Here is a 23,825-nt window from a genome sequence, read left to right as displayed (position 1 = left end):
TGGTTTCCAAAAGAACGGTAGTCACAAAAGACGTCAGTTTGTGTAGAGATTTGGAGGCGTGAAGGACTCTCAGAAGCCGGTGCCTGCTCAGTGGCTCCGGACCCATCCAAGGTAGAGATGACTGCAGGATCCTTAGGAATAAGTTTTGCGGCATACCATACTCTGAAAGCGTCTCTGTAGCGGCCTGCTAATTAAGTGAAGCTGGCATCAGGGGCTGCGAAAGTGCCTCACTGAGTACCAGAGTACTGACAAGCTTAATGGAAGCATCGTCGGAAGGTTTGGACTTGTGCGGTCTTGTCTTTAACTTTACGTTTTTTTCTCTCAATATCTGCTGTCTGATGGCTTACCAAAGCCATATCCGAATTAGAGGACTATAAACGAAAATATATGGCTACAATAAGGCCCGACAACAGATGTGGCTTTAAAGCAAAGAAGCGACAATGGGGGATGTCATGGTCTGGGCCTAGGCAACTGACAGTAAGAGTGGAAGTCTCAGTATGGTATTTGCTTTCCACAGGCGAGACAATTAAGTTTTTCTGACATCTGTTAGTGATCCCCAGTGGGGTACTTAGCTTTAGAAGACTTCAATTTCAATTCGGAAAAGAAAACTCCGGTAGTGGCCGACCAGCACTCGTGCGAATGGCTTCTGCTTTGGGCACCACTGCAAGAAAGACTGGTGTAATGGCATCGGCTGCCTTACTTTATACCACTGACTACCTGACATCAGTCCTCAGACGACAGCAACCAACACAGAAATACTAAATCTCTGGTATTCGGGCTGGCCAAGGGCTACCCTGGCAGGGATAACCCAAATGTGATGACTGCAACAGTGAAACACGAAGAACATTAGGACTAACCACTGCAGAGTCGTGCTTATTTTGAGGATCTTGTGGCGTTATTCCATGAAGGCCTGTTGGACTTGCCTTTACTCTTGCCGTGCCACTTCTGCCTTTGAGTCTCAACGTTTGTCTGGTCTGCTGAATGTAGCAGGGCCATTGTTTGGCTGCCTGATTTTTACTGCATCTGGGAATATGTAGGTGAAAAGCTGTCTGGCAGTTTCCACTGTCCTTTCCTTTTCCTCGTTTTCTAAAGGTTCCAATTCTATTTTTAGTCTCCCCCTTTACACACTAATAGAAATGTCTACAGGCACATTATGCAGGCTAATTAACACTGTCCAGCAGGGGGCAAATTCACCACCATGCATGCCTTATGACACTATGGCTGCTGCCCTAGTTGCCTCAAAGACAAGCTTACATTTTTATAACAAATCTACCTACCTTTCGTGCTGCAAGAGCCATTCTGGGACTCTAACTTTAGTATCTCGTTTTTGATTCCTGACAGTTGATTCACAATTTCAGGTTTGTATTTCTATCTACAAATGCTGTCTGGCACCTTTTAATTTATATGCTGGCTACCCTCATCTTCGAGCTTTCCCCCATACCATCTATGAAACTGCTTGAAAGGGTCTGGAGCCACAGGAGTATACAGCCTTCTATGCAGCACCAAGTAAAGCAATGGCAGAATTCAATAATTAATAGCTATACAGACAAAGGGATATGTGCTAGACTCTACAGAATTAGTCAGTTCTTGGGAGCCATGGGCTGCAAGTCCACCGGGAAGGATGCTGTAATGATGGCATCTTCAAAGCTCTGACTTGGGGGAGCAGGTTCCACAGCAGGATTAGACTTATTCCATGCCTGTCAGAGTTCGCTACCTTTTATTAGCCGAAGTCCACCCAACTGAAGTAATATCCTTGTTACTAGTTCCAAGTCTGCCCACTTGTTCCTCCTGGTTTAAACTGAGCAAATGGAGTCTGCTTGCCAAGCCTCCTCCTTATCCTAAATCACAGTGGGCTAAAAAAGTAGGGTGAAAGTTCTGTTAACCCATTTGCTGTCTGCCAGAGAAACTGCCAGACCTTCCTCATTCCAAGTGATGGTTACGCCCATCCCAATCCCTAGGGCAACAGCCAAAGGGCACTCATCCCGCAGACTGAGCACAGTCACTCCTCTTTGAAAGGTGTGGGCCAGATGACCTCCTTTCCTTTCTCCTGAAGGGCCTAACAGTGGCAGCATCTCTAATTGCTCTCTGGCCTTTGGTGTATATGTTCGCACCACATACACACATTCTTCAAGGCTGTACTGTGACGCTGCTTGGCAGCACATGCTTTCTAGGCCCAAGCTTTAAGTTTAATACCTAGCACACCTAAGTGCCAAACAGCAGACCCCAGCTGCTTCCCTTTTCAAGGATGGGACAGCCAGCAGCAGTCACTCACTCCCACCCTCCCCAGGCCACTCCTCCCAATGACTGTACTCTTAACACTAGAAGTCTGGCAGTGAGGGCTTCCTACTCCAGAGGGAGGTTGCAACTACCTCTTGGTACTAGAATTCTTCCTGGACTCCCAATAATCCAGTGATATCGAAACATTTCCTAAAAGGGTACAATGATTTCTTCAGGTTCTTCTCCAAACATTTCTTCAGTTTCTTGATTTTTGTACAAGAGGGGAGGGCATCCAGGAAGTGTATACCAAATTATTTTCATCCCTTAAGGAAGAAGGTTCGGGGGGGGGGGGGTCTCCCCTTTTTACAGGCTGGACATAAGTGACAAAAGCCTGCTGCAAGTTCTGCCACATGGCAGAAAGCTGTTACTTGAATTTAAGTCTTGCATAACAAAGCCTAACTGAGGCATTGAGAGATGCTGGGATCCACAAGACCATATGACAAAGTGGGAGAATGCTGGTCATATTTCAGAGCTTTCACAGTAAATCAATGACTTAGTATCACCAGCTCAGCTGTGCAAGGCTTCTCGAAAAGTAACAGGATAGACCCACCATTTCTAAACAGTTGCATCTTTAACATATGTAGATGTTACCATTGCTAAAATGACATCTCATGGTATGAGGCCTGGGAGCACTTCCAGATCCAGAAGAATGGATGCAGCTCCCTGCCCAGGCGTGCCCAAAGACATTAACAATTAAACTCTCCCACCTCCAGCACTAAATCCTGCTTAACTGCATCTGCTCAGCTGCTCTGTTTTAGCATGTGACAACAGCTTGGATTTCTTTTATTGGGCTTGAAAGTACAGCCAAGGAGGGACAGGGGAGGATGACTCTGTGGAGTTTTAATTGCTCATTACTATTGAGTAGTTTAGTCTTTTTGGAAAAGATAGTATAGTATTTAGCTTGTATCTGCTAAGTTAACTATACTGAGTGTGAGCACATGTACTTATGAACAAATGTCTCATGCTCACAGCTTACCTCAGTGTGAATGAGTGGGCATTCATTTATACTTAACAGCTGTAAACTGATCAAGCTACTTTCTAATAAGGGTCATTTACTAGTAAATTACTGTGGACTAAAGTCATTTACTAATGTTAGTCAGAGTTCTGTAGTTATTATTTAGAAAATATAAGAGACTTTCTGCCTCATTTATACTCTAATTTGACATCTAGGTAAATCTACTTTTCAGGGTCAAACCCAGGAGTATTGCCTGGTTAAATGACTTGCCCAGAGTCATACATGACAGAAATGGAGAAAGTTGCTTTTCCAGTGACTCCAGGAAGCAGCTCATTAAGAGCTTAGAGCCATAATCCCATGCATCAACTGCCAGACTTGGGTTAGCTTCTTTTTCCAATAAATTGGATCAGTCAAGTCAATAATACAAATCAAATCAATAATGCCAATAAAGTTTTAGTTTTTACTGTTCAGAAAATGCATGTCCATGCAACACCTGTTTTATTAACTAAGTAAATTAAGAGCTGCCAGGCACTAGAATCTCAGCTTTATGAACTGCTTTCTTTAGTCAGATGCACAGGGTTTCAATCTTTTCACCATTTCCCTACTATGTGACAAAGCAAGCCACTTAAGTAGCGCTCCTGAGTCACCCCTGAAAATGGACAAATTGTCCAGTGAGTTTACTTCAATAAAAATAGGTAAAATATATTTTTAAAAATTCTCCCTTTTAGGACATATCCCCATTTATTTTTGGCTTTGTCAAGAATTCTTGAGCAAAGAATCTGGAGATATATTTTGGTCTGTTCCTTGTACAATTTGTGGCTTTCTAGCAAACTACTGTATACTGCAGTCAAATGACATGCATGCACGTTTCAGATTTTGTATTCAGAAAATGCTTGCTATTGCAAAGTCTGCTTTTCTAGCAATCAAGTACAGGAGAAATATTTATATCTGCACCTGATTTGGGGTGTTTATTTCAGATTCTTGAGTTAAGTTGAGTGGGCAGAAGGGAGTTACAATGGGGTGCACTGTATGGTCTAACAGCAGGGAGCTGCAATACATTTCTGGACCGTTTACAAACTTATTCACTTAATCTCAAGCAAACATTGTATATGAACAGCCAGAAGTGTGTTTGTAATTGATGGTTGTGCATGTGTGCACCTGCAGAGGGCATAGTTCAACAGTCCCTGATGTTTTCTTCATTTGTGGCCTGCTCTTCATAAAATTTGTGGCTTTTTGGCAAAATGTCGACTGCACTCAATGACAAACATGGGTTTCACATTTCATACCCTTCAGAAAATACTTGCTAAATGTAAAACATTTTACACTAGCGACTTTTGATATTAATTTTAAATTTACTTAAAAGTTGTTCTTGATTTTGAGAGCTAAGAAGTTGGTAGAGGATCAGGTGTGTTGCACTCATAGGAGAGAGAATTGAAATAGTTTTAGGCCATTATGTATTTGTTCATTCGATCCCCAGCAAATGTCTGAGGTACATCATACAAGAGGATGCAACTGATGCTCATACGTGTTTAACGTATATAACATTTACTATTAAAACATCAGAACGTAAACAGTTCAAAAATCCAGTTTACATGTCTGATGCTCAGAATATGAAGTAGGTCGAAATACCAAAAACCAATACAGGCGAAGTCGAACTCTGACATCCACTGTCCCATAGTAGTAATATGTACGGACCAGATCTGTACTGCACAGCGCTAATAGTAAAATTTTTGTAGGGGGGCAAGCCCCCTGCATCCCCCTGTGGGGGGCTCACCCCACACACCCCCTGACGCATTTGAAATTGCACTAGTACGGAAAAGGACAAATCTCCCGGTCGACTGCTGTTATACAGTCGTTCTTGAGTCTACATTTCAATGTTCTTCAAATTGCCTGCATTCTGACCCCCGCACGTGTCATGGTCACACAAGGCGCGCTAGACATTACAATAGTAAACGTATACAAATACTTTCATTCATCCCACAGTTGTAAAGAAGGTATAGACAGTTATAAAAAGGAGTACCATCACATAAGCCATGTTCGTTTCCTTGTTTTATTGACCGTTAATAGAGGTTTATTATTTGGCTGTGAATAAAGTAGATAGAGTTCAATGTTAACTATGAATGCAATTAAGCATTTTTTTCAGGCACATGGGTGTGAAAGGCACCTGCTGGGCTACAACAGCTTATGGGGCACTTTGTACAGATGATCAAGGCTACAAGTTAGTGAGCTGCTTCCTCAACCTTCATTCATCTACTTTACAACGGATGAAGTCACTTCAGACAGTGCTCTTGTGTTCCCTGGGTTGCCCCTGAAAAGGTGAACTTCAGTGAGCAGTCTTGGGCTTTTAACAAATGCATTACAGATTTGTCTTCTGAATTCCTGCATCCTTTAACTGTGAATCAATTATTTCACAATGTGTTATCATACTACAAATCCCAGCATTACTATTACAGTTTTGAGATACCAGATACATTTCCAATAAACACAGGTTTTGAAGGGAAGAGATGTCAACTGTTGCTCGTGCCAAGTCTGCGGTCAGTGTGTTTCTTTTATTTGGCAAATGTTTGTCAAGTGTTTTGCTGTAAAATATGAACCAACATATTCAGTTTTAATCTAAATCTTTGATTATAAATGCAAAGAAAACCAGCTCACAGACAGGTTTGAATGATTCAATGGTAACTGGAGGGACATGCCAAGTAATGGAATATTAGTACGGTTGGGGAAACCCCATTCCATTACCCTGCCATATGCCCCATTTGACTAGGACCTATCTCTGCTGGAAGAGGTGCACTGAAGGTGTTAACATGCCTGCATCTACACAGGCTGAAAAGGTAAATCATGCTGAGCATAGGGGCTGAGAAACCACCTCACAGTCACAGGCATTTTGGGCCTAATCCAGCACTGTGGAACATTCTCCATGTTTTAGTAGCATCTTTGATGATTTTTTCTTCAGAGCTCTTTGTGGTGATACACACAAGAAGATTCTCAAAGAAAAATTAAACTTAGAAACCTTGCTATCCAACAAGCACCTTATGGTATGTTGGAAAGTTTTAATGCTAGTCATTGGAGATTTGCTATGACATTTGATTGCCTGTCTCTGTGCAACAGCAAGACTGGTTTGCTCAGTATAACAAATGACAGATTTACAAGTTTATAGAAATGATGCATCTTTCCCCTTACTTGAAGGGAGCAAAGTGGTTTCGATATACAAACAAGAAAAAAGTTAGACATACACAAATGTATTTTCTAAACTACAAGAATATACTGTAAGGAAAGACAGGCCAATAACAAATATCCTTGACTATAACTTATCCTGCATAGAATATCTTGTGCATACAGACAAGGGCCCAAGGACCATTTCAAGGGAAGAACACTGTTGTAATGCTAACATGATTTCATGCTGAAAGAGGTGAATCATATTGAATTGTCTGCACAATAAAAAAATAAGCATCTAACACATTACAAAGTACCAAAGGATAAGACTAAGTAACTTGCAATAACATAAGATTGCTTCTGGCAAAACATGCTGCAGATCCTGGTTACCTCCCTTAGTGGGTGTACTAACAGGACATGACCCACTGACCTGACAATGACAGAAGTACATAAATGTAATCAGTGAAAAACTTAACTCAAGCAGTGATACAAAAAAATGAATCTCACAAAGGCAGTTTACACAGACATGACAGCTGACCATATAATCTGCACTCAAACTATACTGTACTCAGTTAATTCAACAGGTTTTACTACAGGACACTGCAATGCGTTTCACTCCTAAAATATTTAAATGGCACAATTATTTACACCTGGCACTATCTCAAAAAAAATAAACCCTGCCAAGTTACTGATCCACAGCTGCCCAACAGGAGCTTCATGCAACAAGCATGATTCACATCTGTAGTTTTCAGCATTCTAAGGCATTCCTTCAATGCGCCATGTATAAATGTGTATTTTCTGACAGTCTATTTGCAGCCCAGGTGAAATTTTAGGGAAAAAAGCCCACCTTATTTACTACAAACAATATTGCCAAATCCACTTCTCTAATCCCCTACTGTTCGTTTTGGCTTGCTCATCAGACTCAATATCACTATCCCATAGCTTTGCCTGCAGCATTCCCCCTCCCCTCTTGTGCATTAATTACTTCATGGCTTACCGTCTTGCTCCAGGAAAGGCCAGTTGTGTGGTATTCTTTGATGTAAGCTTGCAAATTTGTCCAGATATTAATGTAGGCTTTCACCCATTCAACATGCTTCTTATCACTAAGAGGAGAAAAAAAAGTTTCAAATTTCTGTGCCTTAACTTTGTTTGTTTGTTCTACCTTCTATGCCTAAGAATGCAGATAAGCATGCTAGTATTTCTTTTCACTAAGCATTTACCCATTTGGTCTCCTAGCTTTGAACGTCAATTGTCAACAATTTCAACAAATAGTGACAGAATGAAAAAAGTGACCAGATTACTTCTGTAAACCTTGGAGGGCAATATATATACCCATGCAAGCAGTTTACTTGGATGAACTTTTAGTCAGGCTACTGCACATGAAGCAGTGGATGAACCTTTGAAAGTTTTCCCATGGAGAAACACCATCCATAATCAAAACTGCAGTGAAAGGTACTTATGAAAATGGAAAGAAACTACATATCAAGGTGCAAAGAAATTGCTAGCAACATCTGTAGAAATCATTTAATCTTTCCCTGCATTCCTATCACACTGCTGGGACTGAACATGATTCATGATTCTTACACACTTCCTTCCATAATAAGGAAGTAGAAGTTCCTTCCCTACTGCTATACAAACGAATGGAATCCTATAACCACTGAAAATCCAATGATTACTGGAACAGAATTCAGCCCAACATGAACATGCATAGTTACAAGTTTATAGTATAGCTGATGTGTTAACTCACCATAACAGTAGGCGTTATGGCAGAACTACAGCAATGCTGTACGATTAATGGGAAATTAGCTACAGAAAAAACAAGCAGGGCCAGCTAACAAAGCTCTGTAGAGGTTGCCTGCACAGGCTGCCTCCTGCCTGGCATGTGTGTAAACTCCTGTACTCTGGATACTTAGATCTGGGCCTTATTATTTTGTGGCCAGTGAAGTGGATGCACTCTCAAGGTCAGAGCCTCTTCTCTATTTTGGTACCAGTACAGTTGTGTAAGAACTTACCATAACACAATCTACTGATTGTTGCAGTACTACTGGTTTATCTGGTCGAGGTAATTATACTTCTTTCAGATGAACCAAAACCAAAGCATTCCCTAAGGCTCATATATCCAGCATACAACTCAAGTCTGTGGGCATAGGGGGTACACAAGTGGAGGCAGAAGTGCAAGATCCTTAAACTATTTGAAGCCAGGAGACCGTGGACAACAGTGAGTAACAGATCTAAGAAACAGCCAGCCAAGAACAGGGGGAGAAGGAACTGATCCCACCTAGATCCACAATGTGGGGATAAAAAAAGCAGGGGTCTGGAAAAGGGATGCAATACTGCAACAGTTATTAAGCTCTTACACAACTATGCCATTCCTTAAATCACTGCTGCAATATTCCAGTACTATCAAGCAATTCTCAAAGGTTGCAGGCTTAAAAGGGTGGATGGACCAAAAACAGGAGAGCTTCTACCAATCCAGGTAGTAGAGATCTGACAAAAGTCTTCCTTGATCTAGAAAAGGAAGCCAGCCTGTAACTTTTAGTGAAGATGTGTACAGAGGACCAAGTTGCTGCTTCCAGAATGGCTCTAGAATCAACACCCTGGAAGAAAGCACCAGAGAAGGTGACTGCTCTAGTGGAATATACTTTCACTGGAGAAGCCTGGGACTTGCCATGATAGGAACAGAAGGAAATGGATTTAGGGATCCAACTGGAAGTGTTCTGGTTCAAGGCTGGGTTGCCAAAATTTACCTTCCTGAAAGACGACAAAAACCTGGTCTGTTGTCCTAATGTCTTCGGTTTGATCAAGGTAAAATCTTACTGGTCCTTTTCATCCAAGGAGTAGAAGCCTATCACCTATGTTCGGTGGGTCTGGAAATAAGGTAAATAAATATGCAGTACGAAAGAAAATTCACTGACCACCTTGGGCATGAAAGAAGGGTTAGCCCTCAAACAGACCCAATCTTTATGGGAAACTACAGAAAGTACAGTTTTGTACCTACCATAAATGTAGATGTCCGATAGGCATGCATCTGCAGTCCTTACAAATGGGTTGTCCTGTCGTCAGGCAGCCCTTCGGTCGGCCGGATTCCAAAGTCTGGGTCTGGCCTCGGCTGGTGTCGCACTTCACCCGACGTCATAGCTGCAGTTATTCGGGTATAAAGGCATCAGCCGACGCCATTTTCCTCAGTGTTTCTTGCCCCAGATGCCAGGTGCCCTCTAGGAAGGCTAAATTTGGATAAATGCAAATGGTTCCAAATAGTAGAGAGCAAACAAAAATAAGCATGTATGTACATATATACAAACAAATACACCATAATAGATTCCCCCAGCTAGCTACAGATGGGCAAATACCCTAGGAGTACCACAGAGGGGAAGGAGGGTGGGTAATCCTGACTGCAGATGCATGCCTATCGGACATCTACATTTATGGTAGGTACAAAACTGTACTATGTCCTTCAAGGATGCATCTGCAGTCCTTACAAATGGGTAGAATACCATAGCCAAACTGGGGGAGGAGGAGAAATAAGATTATGGTGTAGTTAAGATCCCTTGCAAAACAGCAGTGGCAAAACCTGCTCGGGATCTGGAGTATAAAGGTAAATTATAATGCTTGGCAAATGTATGCACGGAGCTCCAAGTAGCAGCCTCTAAAATGTCTTTGGTAGCCACTCAGAAAAGCTGTGGTAGTGGCTGTAGCCCTTGTAGAGTGAGGCCTGATGTTTTCTGGAGTTTTCTTCCCATGGTAGGCGTAACAAAATCTAATGCAATTTCCTATCCACTTAGAGATTGTCCGTTTTGAAATTGCTTTTCCTTCCATTCCTGTTGCATATGCTACCAGTAGCTGGTCGGTTTTTCTATTGTCCTTGGTCCTGTCCAGGTAGTAATGCAATTGTCTATGTACATCCAAGGTATGCAACAGTCTTTCTCCCCTGTTCTGTGGGTTGGGGAAGAATGTAGGTAGGTGGATAGCTTGGTTTAAAGATACCCTGGAAACCACCTTTGGCATAAAAGTAGGATTTGTTCTCATGGACACTATCTTGATGGAAGATCAGGAAGGGCTGTACTGTCATTAATGCCTGTAGCTCAGATACCCTTCTTGCTGAAGTGATTGCAAGCAGGAAAGCAGTTTTCCATGATAAGTATTGTAATTCTGCTGTTGCTGCTGGTTCGAAAGGAGGGAGTGTCAACTTTTCTAGCACAAAGTTCAAAGTCCCATGCTGGCAATGGTGGCTTCCTAGGTGGTTTTACATTTTTAATTCCTCTCAGAAACTGCCTGAGCAGAGGATGAGAGAAGACTGGAGGATCCAAGTTGTATTCTGCTGAAATAGCAGATGCATGAATCTTAATGGAAGAATAGGACAGGCCGTTGTGGAAGAGCTCTGCCAAGTATTCCAGGATGTTGGCTATGTTTACCAGTGACACATTTTCTCCTTTTGCAGTACTCCAAATGTGATATCTTTTCCATTTTGCTGAATAATTTTTTCTTGTTGAGGGTCTGCGAGCCTCCAAGATAATGTCTTTAACCCTTTGGGATAAACTTGGGTTATTTGGTCTTATGCAATGCTCCAGGCAGTCAGCTGCAGTGTTTTCAGGTTTGGATGCAGGGTGTTGTAGTTGTTCTGCGTTAACAGTAAGGGAACCAGTGGTAGAGGCCATATTTGTTCCCGAGACATGCTCCTCAGTAATGGGTACCAATGTTGCCTTGGCCAGTCTGGAGCTATCAGGATGATCCTTGGACGGTCTTCTTTGATCTTCAATAGCACCTTGTGCATCAAAGGAAGTGGTGGGAATGCATATGCAGTCAGGTTTTTCCAACTGAAAGATAGGGAAGTCCACTTTCCAAGCAAGTGGGTGGTACGTCCTTGTGCAGAATTTCTTCAGTTGGTGATTGCGTGGGGATGCAAATAAGTCTATTTCTGGTAGTCCCCATTTTCTTGTAATGGTTTTGAATATGTCCGGATGCAGCATCCATTCGTGGGCATCCGTGGTAGTTCTGCTTAGTATGTCTGCTAGTATGTTTTCTTTTCCTGGCACAAAAATTGCTTGTAACTGAATGTTGAGGCTCAGGGCCACATTCCAGAGTTCCATTGCCATCCGGCATAGAGGGTACGAATGTGTGCCTCCCTGTTTGTTGATGTACCACATAACTGTGGTGTTGTCTGTCCTTATCAACAGTTGACCTTGTCGAAGAAATGGTCTGAATGTCTGAATTGCCAGTTTTACTGCCAGCATTTCCTTTTGATTTATGTGTAGGTGCAGCTGGTCTTGAGTCCATAAGCCTTGTATGCACTTGTCCAGCATGTGTGCCCCCCAACCGAGGTCCGAGGCGTCCGTTGTGATGGTCTGGCTTGGTTGAGTTCTGTGGAAGGGCAGTCCTTTGTTTGATTGACAGGCCTGAGCCCACCATTTGAATTCTTGCTTCAGGCATGGGATTATTGGAATTTGGGTTTCTAGGCTGTGCTTGTGCCGAGACCATAAATTCCTTAGGTACCACTGTAACTTTCTCATATGTAGTCTGGCATGTGGAACCAAAATTATGCAGGAAGCCATGAAACCCAAGGCTTGCAGGACTTTTCTTGCTGTTAGCTGGTTCTGTTTTGTTAATGCCAAGTAGAGAGGGAGTTGCTCCTGTTTTTCTACTGTTAGAAATGCCATTTGTTGTGATGTGTCCAGCTCTGCACCCAAAAAGGTTATCCTTTGGGATGGCATCAGCCTTGACTTTTTCATATTGACCGTGTATCCCAGGGCTTGCAGTAGATAAATGACCCTTTTTAAGTCTTCTGCTAGTTTGTTTTTGTTGTCCGCTTGTAACAGGCAGTCGTCCAGGTAAGAGTAGATTTGAATTCCCTGAAGCCTGCAATTACTGATGCCAGACATTTCGTGAACACTCTGGGCGCAGTAGATAAGCCAAAGGGCAATGCTGAGAATTGATAATGCTCTGATCCTGCAAGAAATCTGAGGTATCTTCTGCAATTTGGTCATATGGGGACGTGCAGGTATGCCTCCTTGAGATCTAGAGTTACCAGCCAAGACTCCTTGCCCAACATGGGAAGAAGCTGCTGTAGGGTCAGCATTTTGAATTTTGGGACAATGAGGTATGTGTTTAAAGCGGACAGGTCGAGAATAGGTCTCCATTGGTTTTCTTTTCTTGGTACCAGGAAGAGCCTGGAGTAAAATCCTTGTCCTTGCTCCATAGATGGTACCTTTTCTACAGCTCTCATCCTTAGTGAGTTATTTGCTTTAGAGCTTCTGCCTTTTGATTTGGAGGTAGGTTTGGCATTCCTCTCTTCCTTGGTAGAGTATGGAAGTGAAACCTGTAACCTTGGTCTATTGTCTGCAAAATCCACTTGTCTCCTGTGATGTAATGCCAGTTTACTGAAAATAAGGCTAGCTTTCCGCCTAAGGGTGCTTCTAGTTGTTCCCTGGTAGGCGGTGCTAGAGCCAAGTCACTGTGATTGTCCTGTAGTCGTGGTGGTGGCTATATCTGTGGCTGTACCTCGCTGGTTGTTAGCCTGCCACTGACGTCCCCTGTAGGCACCTCTGGATTGACCCCTGCCTCTTGAGCGCCCTTTCCTGCCTCTCTGAGCTTTGGAGGTGTCTGGAAAGGACCAATTCTTGGAGGGCCAATTCCTGCTAAACCTTGGAGGTTGGACCTGTAAGAAATCTTTGACTGTCTGGACAGATTTTGCCTTCTCTTCCATCTTCTTCAGCACCTGTTGTGCAGGAGAGCCAAACAAATTGATCTTGTCCATGGGAGCATCCAGTAGCTTTGATTTAACATGATCTGGTAAGGCCTGCTCTTTTAGCCATGCATGTCTTCTGATCACTGTGCCAGTCATGGCTGATCTAAAGGAAGCCTCCAGTGCATCATAGCCGCATTTTAAGGAATGGTTACTGACCTGCTGAATGTTATGTACCATTTCCTGAACAGATTTTTTGTCTAATGGTTCATCCTAGGACAGCTTTTTAGTTAACTGGTCTAACAAATTCTTGATACTGGATCATGTGGAATTGACAGTTCAAGGCCCTAGCTGAAAGAGTAGCAGAGGTGTAAACTTTTTTACCCCATCTCTCTAAGGCCCTCGATTCCCTTTCAGAGGGGAGGGGGTTTTTGGTAGTGGTTGCTGCTACAGCCTTGGGTCCCTGGGAGATAGTTTCGGGATCTGCAAAAGGGGCCTTATACAAATGATAATGTGTGTCCGGAACCCTGTAGTACCCATCGGGCTTAGCAGAGGCCGGAGGAAGAGAATCAGGAGCAGTACAAGCATCATTAAAAGCATCATCCACAACAGTAAGTACTGGAGGAATGGCTAAAGGCCTATGCTGTGGCAAATGCAAAAAGGTTCTAAGCCTTTTCCTAGAGTCTGAAAAATCCTGGCCCTGCCATTGAAATTGCTCCCTCATAGCATGCAAGGTTTCCCCAAAAGAAAATTCCTCAGGCGGAAAGGCAGAAGGAATGGACTCTTCTGCATCAGAGTCCTCATAAGGAGAAAAAGGGGCCTCTGGAGGGTCTGAATTATCTGATTCATCAGAGGAGCCATCTGAAGAAACTGGCTCAGGGGGCTCTACTCTAGTACTCTTCTCTGGAGGTGGGTGAGAGTCCGTGTCTGGGTGTGATTGGGATCCCCGGATCAAAGAAATGAGATCCTCTGCTAGACTAAGCATTTGTGAACTAGAACAGGGCCTGTGAGAGGGGGTCTTAGCAGGCACAGTTTTGGTAGTTTTTGCTGCTTTAGCCCTGGCAAAGGCCTTAATCGACATGGATGCAGGAGGCATAGCAGCTCCACGTGCAGGGGTAGAAATATCCAAAGGGATAGTATCCGATAAATCCTGTGAACCTGCAGGAGCAGGTGGGATTTCAGTAGCAGATTCAGCCAAGCTGGATGAGGCCTCGGTAAGTGGCAAGCTTTCGGCTGAAGGAAGAACCGTGGACTCTGTTTCAGCCGAAACAGAGACACTCGCGGTTGGCTTAACCGCCGTTTCGGCCAAAACCGCGGACCGCGAGTGTCGGTCCTTTTCCTTGCGTTTTTTAGAAATTTGCGTAGTCAGAGTATCCGACGGCATAATGTAAGCAAAAGCAGGGCCGAAAAACTCTTCAGCAAATTCAGACAGACGTCTAAGCGTTCGTCGGTTGAAAGAAGCACAGGCTAGACAAGCTGCTACGTCGTGGTCTGGGCCTAAGCAAGGTAAGCAGTAAGAGTGGAAATCTTTATGAGGTATTTGTTTCCCAAATTTAAACAGTTATTCACTTTTTCTGACATCGGCTGAGGCAAGAAAGAGTCCCCAACGGGGTACTTAGCTTTTTAGAAGTCTTCGGTAGTAGTAATCTCTGGTTCTGACCAACCGGCACTTGCAAACAGCTTCTGCTTCGGGCGCCACGCGGCAAGAAAGACGGAGGAAAATGGCGTTGGCTGATGCCTTTATACCCGAATAACTGCAGCTATGACGTCGGGTGAAGTGCGACACCAGCCGAGGCCAGACCCAGACTTTGGAATCCGGCCGACCGAAGGGCTGCCTGACGACAGGACAACCCATTTGTAAGGACTGCAGATGCATCCTTGAAGGACATCGGGGGATAGCAATAAGGGCTTGAAGCTCAGACACCCTGCTGGCAGAGGTAAATGCCACCAGAAAATAGTTTAAGTACAAGAGTTCAGGTATGTGGAAGTTGCAGGTTCAAAAGGATTTCCCCCACCCAAACAGATCCTTTTTTTTGGGGGGGGGGGCACAACAGCTCTCCTAGGCGGGTTTAAGTGAAGGACACCCTATAGAAATTGCTTGACTTGACTCTTGAAAGCGAGGGTGGGTTAAGTGGTACACATGTTGCGATGGCAGATACGTGCCTTAATAGAAGAGGAGGAAAGTCCTGATTTGAGCAGCTCCTATAGTAGTACAAAATTGTTGGGATCCCCCACCTGAAAGGGGGTTCTCACTCTGACACCCAACAGAAAATCTCTTCCACTTGGAGATGCAAGACTTTCGACTGGTAGGGTCTCTTGTCTCATGAAATACTTCCTCAAAGAAGTAGGGTCTGAAAAAGATTAAAATACTATCAGCCACAATGTCAAATTGCGAGTCTGTAGGCTGGGATAGAGTCTTCGCTGTGGAAGTCAGTCCACTTTGTAGAACAGCTTGCAGTGAATGACCCCGGCTAAGTGAAGGGGGACCCGATGCTGCCTTGGCCAGAAGGCAGTTACCAACAAGAACTACAGTTTGCCCCTTTGGGTCTTCAAAAGAACCTCTGAGATGGGGAGGCATACGGATACTTACCCTCCCAGCAGAAAAACAAGGCATCCATCCTCCAGCAGAAAAACAAGGAATCCATCCTCCAGGCTTGGGTATAAGGAGTTCTGAAGTAAAATGGCTAAAGCAGTCTGTTTAAAATGGAGGAAAATGGGTCCATTTGAGAAATACCCATCTGTGAACCATGTCCTGGAAGACATCCCTATTGAGCATCCATTCTTCCATGGACTTGCTTAGACAATCTGCAAGTAAACTGTCCCCTGATAGGATTACACCTCCTGAAGGGACAGATGAACCTTTATAGCCTGTTTCATGCCAGAGCCTGCACAGATGGTAGAACTCTGGTACCCAGTTTGTTGATAAACCACACAACTGTGGTGTTGTCTGAAATTCCTGAAAGGGCCTTGTTTTCATATGTGATGAAATACACCCCCCAAAACAACCCAAATGACAGCCCACAAACTCAGTGTGCCACTCAACCACAGCCCATAAGGCATAACAACGTACCCAACACTCTAGTCATAGGTGACTTTATAGTCAGGCACACTGATGTTCCACTCACCAGGCTAAACAAGGAGAAAGTTACTGCCAAGCTGCCTGTCGGGTGTCAGGATCCACCACAACGCACGCACTCAGGTCACTCCACAAGTACAAATGTGACAGTCTTTGTACATGTTGGTCTGAATGACCAGAGCTGTACCTCCCTGGACTACATGGAGAGACACGGAGGGAGCTCTCTGATCTTGTAGCTCAGGCAGGTATGACTAGCCCAGAGTAGCATCCTGCCATCACCCAGAATGATACCACAGTACAAGGACAAAATGATAGACTTCAAGAATTGGCTAAGCTTCTGGTGTCATTCTAAAGGGACCCAGTATCTGTCTGCCTGGGATGATATGATCGACAGACCACAATGTTTTGCCAGAGATGGCCTGCACCCATTGCCCTTGGGATTCCAGATACTGGCTAAGGCTCGTGCCACCACTATAGTGCCTTTTTTTAGGCAAGGTTCAAATGACAAATTCACCACCTTAACAAGTACAAGCAAGCAAAATCTGAGGGTAATGCTACTCAACACTAGAAGTCTAAACCTCAAAATGCATTCACTCGAGGCACTCCTTAAAATGGAGAGCATAGACATCTGTACAGTGACAGAGACCTGGTTTAAGAATCCAGAGAGCACCCCCGCATTATCAGGCTATAATTCATACCACACCTTTCGGCCACCTAACCTGGACCAAAACACTAAAGGTGGAGGTGTTGTCCATATTCATGAAGGATATCCACACCTCCAGGCTAGTTGTTCAGCATGATGTATCCGAGATTATCCAAATCCAACTAACTCTGGGCAAGTCCGCAATCCAAACTAACTTGCTACAAACCCCCCCCCTTCCCCCCCCACCATGCCCCAGGATTCCCACTCATTTCTTGATGCACTGGAAAATATTAAGGTATAACCCAACACCCTAATGTGGGATTTCAACTATCCCACCATTAACTGGGAAAACTACTCATGTACCAACTCTTTTGCTCAACGTTTTCTGGAATTCATAAATTCCAACGCCTTGGATCAACTTATCCACACACCCCCATTCTTGCGGATTAAGTTGAGGAGCCTTAGTAGATAATACAGACATGTAAAAAAGTTTTTATAAAAGTGTTTTGTATTGGTTTAATATTTATATGGGTTATGAGTAGTACCCACTTTTCATGTTTTAGTTTTCTAGGTTAGGTTTTTATGACAAGTAAGGTTTTTCATAAAATGTTTTTAAAAAAGTTCAACTATTGTATTGTTATATAACTTTAATGTTTTAACTGATGTTAATTGAACAATGTACTTGATAAGCTGATGTAGTTTTGGAGGGAAACGTTTTTAATTTAAACTTGGTGCTTGTTTTGTATGAGTTTGTCTGAGGAGGTCTGGTGAATTGACCAGACGAAAAGCACTTTACATTACCTTTTGTGCTGTTTGGAGTTCATTAAAACTTTTATTGGATTACCTCTGGGTGTGCTCTTATCCAGTTTGTGTTGTCGCAAAATCCACACTGTGAAAGTAGCAGACTCCAAATTCAACTTCAGACCAGTGACAAGTGGAGTACCACGGGGTTCAGTCCTGGGTCCTCTCCTGTTTGGTATCTACTTTTCTGAAGTACAGGCCAACACAGAAGGCCTTTGGCTAACTAAGTTCGTAGAGGACTGTAAACTAGGAGCCATAACTGAAACTCCTAACTATGTGGACATCCTACAAAAGGGCCTCACTGAGACAGATGCCGGGCGTCAAAGCCATGGCCTCAAGCTCAATGCCAAAAAGTGCACAGTCATCTCCTTTGGTAAAAACTCTGTACTCATGAGCTACCACATAAGTGTAAGTCTACTTAACACCAAAAATGCGATGAGACCTTGGGACACAGGTGGACAGTATTCTCTCCTTTGATAATCACATCACCACAGTAGTCAGGAAATGCTTCTACATGGCACACCATCACAAAAGGCCTCTCGTCCAGGAAAAGAAAGAAAAGAAAAAAAAAAAAAAGAAGAGGTTATTGTTCCCCCCTCTACTCGTCACTCAGACCCATTCGAGTACAATGCCCCTTTCGGTATGTACCTCAAGATATCTACAACTGGAAAGGCCGCAGAAATACCTCACAAAGAGGATTACTGCCCTCAAACAGATGCCCTATGCAGACAGTCTCAAAAAACTCCAGCTTTACTCCGTTGCATATCACCTGCTCAGAGGCAATCTCTGCCTAACATATAAAGCTAGGTCAAACTCAGCTGTTGACATGCTCCACTTAAAGAAATCCCAATCCCTCCGAGCTACACACTTTAGGGACCTAAACCTTGTCACCACAATAAACAGAACATGCTGGAGGGATAGATTCTTGTCCCAGAGACTTCCCATACTCTGGAACAAACTACCTATCTATATCAAACAAAGCTCCTCATTAGCACTCCAAGAAATATCTTGATTGAATGGGAAAATAGGAAATTCACCTCGGGGATGACCTCTGTGGCTCTGCTCGACAGGGGCACAGGAAAATAATTTTCTTGGGTGGCGAAAGCCAGGGTACCTTTTTGGCTAGGCTTGTATAGGCCCTATGGCCAATAGCCTAGTACCGACCTATGACCCTATGAATACCAGAAGGGTCTGAATGAGAGTCCTCATTGCTTTGATATGTTCCCTCCATTGTCTGGGGGACCCCAAGCCAGATCTGATGTGTGTGTGTAGTTCCTGACTGGGAGAAGGTGGGTGAAAAGGAAGATCTAAATTTAGCTGGCTCTGGGGATATCCACCACTGTAACTGTTCAGAAAAAGCAAGAGGAGAACTGGAAACCCAGTGGATAACTGTGCTGAGACCACAGAGATTTTCTCTCTGCAAGTATTTCCTCAATGACAAAATCAGGGGAAAAGACGTCAGAAGAAAGATGCCCAAGAGAATGGATCTGTGATGAATAGGCTAAAGAACCTTAATCGGATTCCTCTTTGGATGAGGACAGTCTCTTCCGAAAGTGAAGGGGATAGGAGAAGATCGGAATGAAGTGGGTTTCAGAGACAGGATGGCCTTATATAGACCCTGTGAAAACTCCACCCATTCCCTTTTCCAGAGACATTTGAAATGGTGACATCTGACCTAAGCAGGTCAGAACCTTGGTGGACTTGGTACCTGCTACCTCTTTCCACACAACAGCACAAGAAGGGAAAAACCAAGAGTGATCCTTTTAGAGAGACAGGAGGGAATTTAACTGTTTTAGTCTGAGAAGTCTGATATGGGAGAGTCAGACATCATACTTGCTCAGTTGCAGTAGCAGGCATGTGTACTCCTATCCAACATTAACAAATCATTCAATAAAAAATACAAGAAAAAGGTCCCCTAGCTGTAGGAAGTGGTAGCAGCCAACACAATGGAAACCAGACTGACGGGAGCAAAGATCCTGCATTCAGAATGGTGGCAAAATATTCTGAAGATCTTAAGATCACACATCCACTTATGTACTCCTATACATACGGGACTAGGTTATATGCCAGTTGTATGAGCACAAGGAAGGCGTTTGGCTTTTGGCAAGTCCACTGGACATGCTGTTACCTCAGATAATCCAAAAGTATTGGTGTACTGAAACAAACTGTGATCTAAGAACATTAAAAGAAAACTCCACTGTAGAACTTAAAAACGTTTGTTTTCATTGCATCTGTTTTTGAACTATTTTAATGCCTCAAAAAATCACTCCAAGTGCTTCTTTTACAATTTTAATGCGTTTCTCTCACAATGGCGGATGATGGGGCCTGCCTTGGCAATGTGATCTTATTTTCTTGCTTTCCTTCCTTCTTCCTAGGATACATTTCAAGTCCTCTTTATATGACTCATGACAGACATAAGTTGTGCTGTTTTCTCAAGCCATTAAAATATAAAGGCAGGACTGTGAAGCACTATCTAAACCACACCTTCTGTAAAAGAGCTGCTTCTCTGTTTATCTGACTGAGCTCATTTATCTGTCTGCCAGAGCTTGTTCTATGCTATAAATAGCGGTTAGCTACTTGCAGCAAAAGAAAGCAGATAACAGTTTTTGTAAGAGGAGTCTTTTGTAGTCCTAAAACTTTATAAACCCTCCCCCATACGCTCATGCTGAGGTGTGAAAGCTCTCACTGCAGTAAATAATCCTTGCTAACTAGTCTAACAGCTTTTGTGTTATCTGATTGTTTCAAGGCTTGCGGATTTAAATAGTCAGCATTTGTAAATTCCTGCATACCACTGTTAGAATCTCCCTGCGTTCTGACTGAGGAGTGCTTCTCAAACAATCTGGAAATAGAGCACTGATAAGACGTTGCCTGCCCCTACTGTAAATTTGATCTGGGACACACTCCTCCCAGTCTAGTGTTCATTCTGCCTAATACAGAGAACATCTGAGAAGGCCAACCCACTTAGGTTCTTAACCCTGAATTAACTTCTGCTCCACCTTCCTCCCTTTGCACTTTAACCAAAACATCTCCTTGTGTTATGACAGAGTGCGCTTCTCAGCTGACAAGTATATTTTTGGCAGTTTTAACTGTTCACAGAGTTGAATAAAACAACTGAATTTAGTTCAGAATACATTTTAAATAAATTGCATTTATTTAAACTGCTTTTGCTTTAATACTGCTACACACAACTGTGCTAACTTGCATTGCACTTGAACTGTTTTTAGTGCTGTTTTAGCTGCTTTCTGAAAAAAAAATACAATTCTAAGCTGGTTTCCTGCCTTTGAGGTAACTAGTCTAGTCCAGATACAGACTTGCTGTATACAGGACTGCTGGTAAGCTTCTGAGCCCCCCAAGCCTTTGTGTTGGAGGGAAGCCTTCTAGCTCATCAGTGGGAGTGGTAAGCACTGGGTAGCCTATCTACCACAAGAGGAGTGGTTTCAGGCCCAGAAATTGTAATAGAGTTTGGGCAGTTTTTCCATCTCTTTCAACTTTCTGGTTTAAAAGCCGCATCTGCACTTTTCCCGCCTTTCCTATAACTAGACTAGACTAGTCAAGATACAGATTTGCTGTATCCAGGAATGTTTGTAAGCTTCTGAGCAGTGCCAAAATCTGCTCTTCAATTTTTACCTCAAGTCTGCTAGCTCTCTCCTCTCCTGCACTTTCACTAGATTAGTTTAGCACTTTACCAGTCTTCTTGTAGCAACTATTGTAGCACAAAGTGCTACCAGCACTAAACGTTCTAAAAGGAAAAAAGCTCCAGTACTTATTAATGCCCACCCCTCCAGGCATGTCTAAAGGTCAGTTCCCTGTCCTTTCTCCTATGAACCTGGTGAACTTGGGCATCCTGAGGCAACGTAGCAACTGCCTCATGTACACCGACAACCCCCTCCTCTTACCTCCTCACACTCAGACTTGAGAGATGCATTTATATATCCAAATTGGAAGCCATGCACTCTCCAGCCAAGACCGGAATAGCTGGTCAAGAGAAGGTCAACACTTGCACCACACCACATGGAACACATAACCCTCCAGAACACAAACCAGCACTGCCTTAATATAAAAACAAAAACCACACACCCACCTTCGCGGAGGCTCAAAAATCTATCCAAACAGCAGAGACCTCCAAGGAGATAAGTGCATTTTAATAATTATCTTTGCCAGTGTAGTTTACGTTGTGGTTGAAAAGGGTCCTGGGACCAGTTCACTTTCATGGTTACCAAAGTATAAATATGAAATAGAAAAAGGGCGGGGGAACATGACAAATAATTAAGGAACTAGTAAAGCACATTTTATTTCTGCATCATTCACAATAGAGGCAGAAGGAAAACAAATTCCCACTGAAGGCATGGGTTCACAGGCAAGTTCCAGGCTATCTGCCCAAGGGCACTTATAAGCCTAGCCAGAATGTGTTGGCTTTCGCCACCCTCTTAGATACCTGTGCCTCTGTCCAGCAGAGTCATTAGTTCCCTGTGCCATTGTCCAGCAGAGCCACTGCAGTGATCCCTGGGGGTAAATTTTCTGTTTCCCATCCACCAGTCAAGGTTTCTCTTTGAAAAGTGTTAGTGAGGGGCTCTTCCTGATGTATACTGGAATCCTGTTCCAAAGCATGGGGAGTCTCTGGGATAGGAATCTATCCCTCCAGCATGTCCTATCGGTGTGGTGAGGTTTATATCTCTAGAGCGTGTGGCTCTCTGGGATTTTTTTTTTAGGTGGATCATGTCCATCAATTCTGGGTTGGACATGGCCTTGTATGTCAGGCAGAGATCACCTAAGTAGCAGACAGAGTTACATTTTGAGTACTACTAATGATACAGCAAGAATCATTTACTGCAGTGAGAGTTTTCACACCTCAGCATGACAGTGTGGGGGAAGGTTTGTTGACTCTTAGAACTACAAAAGAAAGACCCTTTACAAAAACCTGTTACTTTTGTTGGAAGTAGAAAATGGCTACTTATAGCATAGAACAGGCTCTGACAGACAAATGAGGCTTAGTCAGGAAAACATAGCAGTAGCTCAGTTACAGAAATTGTGTTTAGATGATAGCGCTTCACAGTCCTGCTACTATCTTAATGGCATGAGAAAACACCACCACTTCCTTACATCTAGCATGACTTGTATAAAGAGGACTTTAAATGTATTCTGGGAAGACGGAAAGAAAATAAGATCACGATACCAAGGCAGGCCCCATCATCTGCCATTTTGAGGGAAACTCATTAAAACTGTAAAAGAGGCACCTGGAATGATTTTGAGGTATTAAAATAGCTCGAAAACAAAGATACAATGAAAAAAATGTGTTTAGTTCTAAGGTGGAGTTTTCCTTTAAATGGGTTACTTAAACTCCGGTTTTATGCAGAGCTTTACAAATTGCATCTGTAATACTACCAAAGCAAATTAAGCAGCTGAATGGTGCACATCAAAAACTAGCCCCCTTACACCTCCCAATTAAGGCATATGCAGTATGCACCAGTGCAAGCACATAACATCTCTCAGTAACATACGTGTCCTTGTAGTCCTTCAGCACTCTGTTTGTGTAGAACGTAGCTGCATCAGTCATCTCCTTCACAAATGGACCAGGTTTTGGACTCTTAAGCAGTAAGAAAAGGAAAAAATGAATGACTTCTGCACATCTTTTTAAAAACTACATTAAAACAAGTAGCTTCATCTATTATGTTAAAAAGCAACATTGACAGTTTTCAACTGTAGTCTGTCTCCCTGGAATAGGGATATAGTTTCATCTGGTTATACCTAAAAGTCCACAAGCTCCCTTTCTAGCAAAGTGCCAGGATATCCACCCACATCCAGAGTCCTAGACAATCGGAGAATAACTTGCAGCCAATGGCCTGCTCTCTTTCCTTGAAGGGGAGGGTGTGGGATTTCCCACGGGAGAAAGATTATCTGAAGTCCAGGAAAGCTAAATTCCACAAAACTGCTGGGAGCAAACATCTGAAAGGCTGCACAGATTACCACTGTGTACTACCGGAACATACCACAGCAAAAACATTGCAAAGTGGACACAAAAACAAACAGTTATCCTTCCAAACAGTACATGGAATGAAACAGGACCCCAACCCCCCCACACAAAATTACCCAATTGTTTCACAAAACTGTCGAAAGTCTGCAAGAATACTGGACTATCAAATCAATTATGAAAGGGTACAGGATATGAGGATATGCTAAGCATTTCCATTTCCAACATACAGCACTCTGGGTCCTTCACTAGTGTAGTGTGCATGCCAACTAT

At 43.2% G+C, this 23,825-nt stretch overlaps 1 protein-coding gene across 1 annotated transcript in view; it reads right to left on the bottom strand.

The window, feature by feature from the left end:
- The window catches only part of CAP1 (cyclase associated actin cytoskeleton regulatory protein 1), a gene marked incomplete in the record, with an annotated part of 596,089 nt that overhangs the window by 359,318 nt on the left and 212,946 nt on the right, over positions 1-23,825 (bottom strand). The window contains 2 exon segments of the mRNA XM_044084805.1: positions 7,383-7,488; positions 23,083-23,168. Coding sequence (XP_043940740.1) covers positions 7,383-7,488; positions 23,083-23,168 — 192 coding nt within the window.

The sequence above is a fragment of the Protopterus annectens genome, chromosome 1.part1, assembly GCF_019279795.1.
Source record: "Protopterus annectens isolate FY-2018-M chromosome 1.part1, PAN1.0, whole genome shotgun sequence".
In the NCBI taxonomy this organism is placed as follows: Eukaryota; Metazoa; Chordata; order Ceratodontiformes; family Protopteridae; genus Protopterus; species Protopterus annectens.
The sequence above is the reverse complement of the archived record's forward strand: the minus strand, read 5'-3'. Positions and strand labels throughout refer to the sequence as shown.